This window comes from Aplysia californica, unplaced genomic scaffold (assembly GCF_000002075.1).
Source record: "Aplysia californica isolate F4 #8 unplaced genomic scaffold, AplCal3.0 scaffold00710, whole genome shotgun sequence".
NCBI classification, from domain to species: domain Eukaryota; kingdom Metazoa; phylum Mollusca; class Gastropoda; order Aplysiida; family Aplysiidae; genus Aplysia; species Aplysia californica.
This window is the reverse complement of record NW_004797980.1, coordinates 271846-272959: the sequence shown is the minus strand read 5'-3', so window position 1 is coordinate 272959 and position 1114 is coordinate 271846. Positions and strand designations below refer to the sequence as shown.

At 35.5% G+C, this 1114-nt stretch overlaps 1 protein-coding gene across 1 annotated transcript in view; it reads right to left on the bottom strand.

Moving 5' to 3' along the window:
* LOC101860050 (zinc transporter 2) overlaps nt 1-1114 on the bottom strand; it is a gene marked incomplete in the record, with an annotated part of 19573 nt that overhangs the window by 6497 nt on the left and 11962 nt on the right. Inside the window, 1 exon segment of the mRNA XM_013088252.2 lies at nt 306-452. Coding sequence (XP_012943706.1) covers nt 306-452 — 147 coding nt within the window.

Genomic DNA, 1114 nt, shown 5'->3' with positions numbered 1-1114 from the left:
CAGTTGAGGGGGTGGCTGAGATTAGTTTGTGAAAATGATGGTGATGATGATGATGATGGCGATCTAAGTATCCTTAACTTTTTTCTTTCTATAATAAATAATACAATGATGAAGATGATCGTAGTCGCAGGGTCGACAAGAGCATAGTGAAATTTACGACAAGTCTTCACAGAAATGGTCATATCGCACAAACACACACATACATACACAATGACAGATACACACACACACAATGACAAATGCACACACACACACACACACAATGACAGATGTACACAAACACACACACAAGACAATGTCCTCACCTGCCCGATACCAGCCAAAACTTAGTTTCTTAGTGGCAGGTCTGTTAGCCAGGTAGAGAGCCACTAGACTGATCATGAAACTGGCAAAGTCTGTCAACAAATGAGCTGCGTCCGATATGATAGCCAGACTGTGGGCCAGAAGACCACCTGATAATAATAATAATGATAATAATGATGATAATAATAATAATAATAATGATAATAATAATGATAATAATAATGATAATATTAATAATAAGAAAAACCAGTTCAACCAAATAAAGAAGAACTTTCTCAACCATACATTAACTAAATACACAAAAGGACAGAAAAAAACCCCAAAAAACATATCAGCACTTACTAACATACTATAACTAAGAATTAAACAAATGAGTCTTGAGCAATCGGTTAACACTATCCGTACGCCATGTTTTACTATCGCATTCATACGATGTGGGGAATTCTGAGCCACCACTTTCCAAAGAGGAAATTTACTTGTTAATCTGATCCGTACGCTTTGCATAGAGGTCTGTAAAAATGATTTTTTTGAGAAATACTGAAAGTTTCAAAGAGATCTTCGTACTAGAAGATTGTCAAACTGGGGAAGAGGATTGCTTGGCAGGCAGAATGGAACAAACAAAATAAAGATAGTATGTTAAATTGAGTCAAAAGACGCTATTAAATGTTAGTTCGTATTTTTTTGGGGGGTAGTTTTAGTTTTGTTTTTGTTTTCTTTTAATAAAAGTGCTTTTTACGAACACTTCGAGACAATTTAGATCCTTTATAAGGCAGACATCTAACATGTCTGTCATGACCAACACGGTGATACT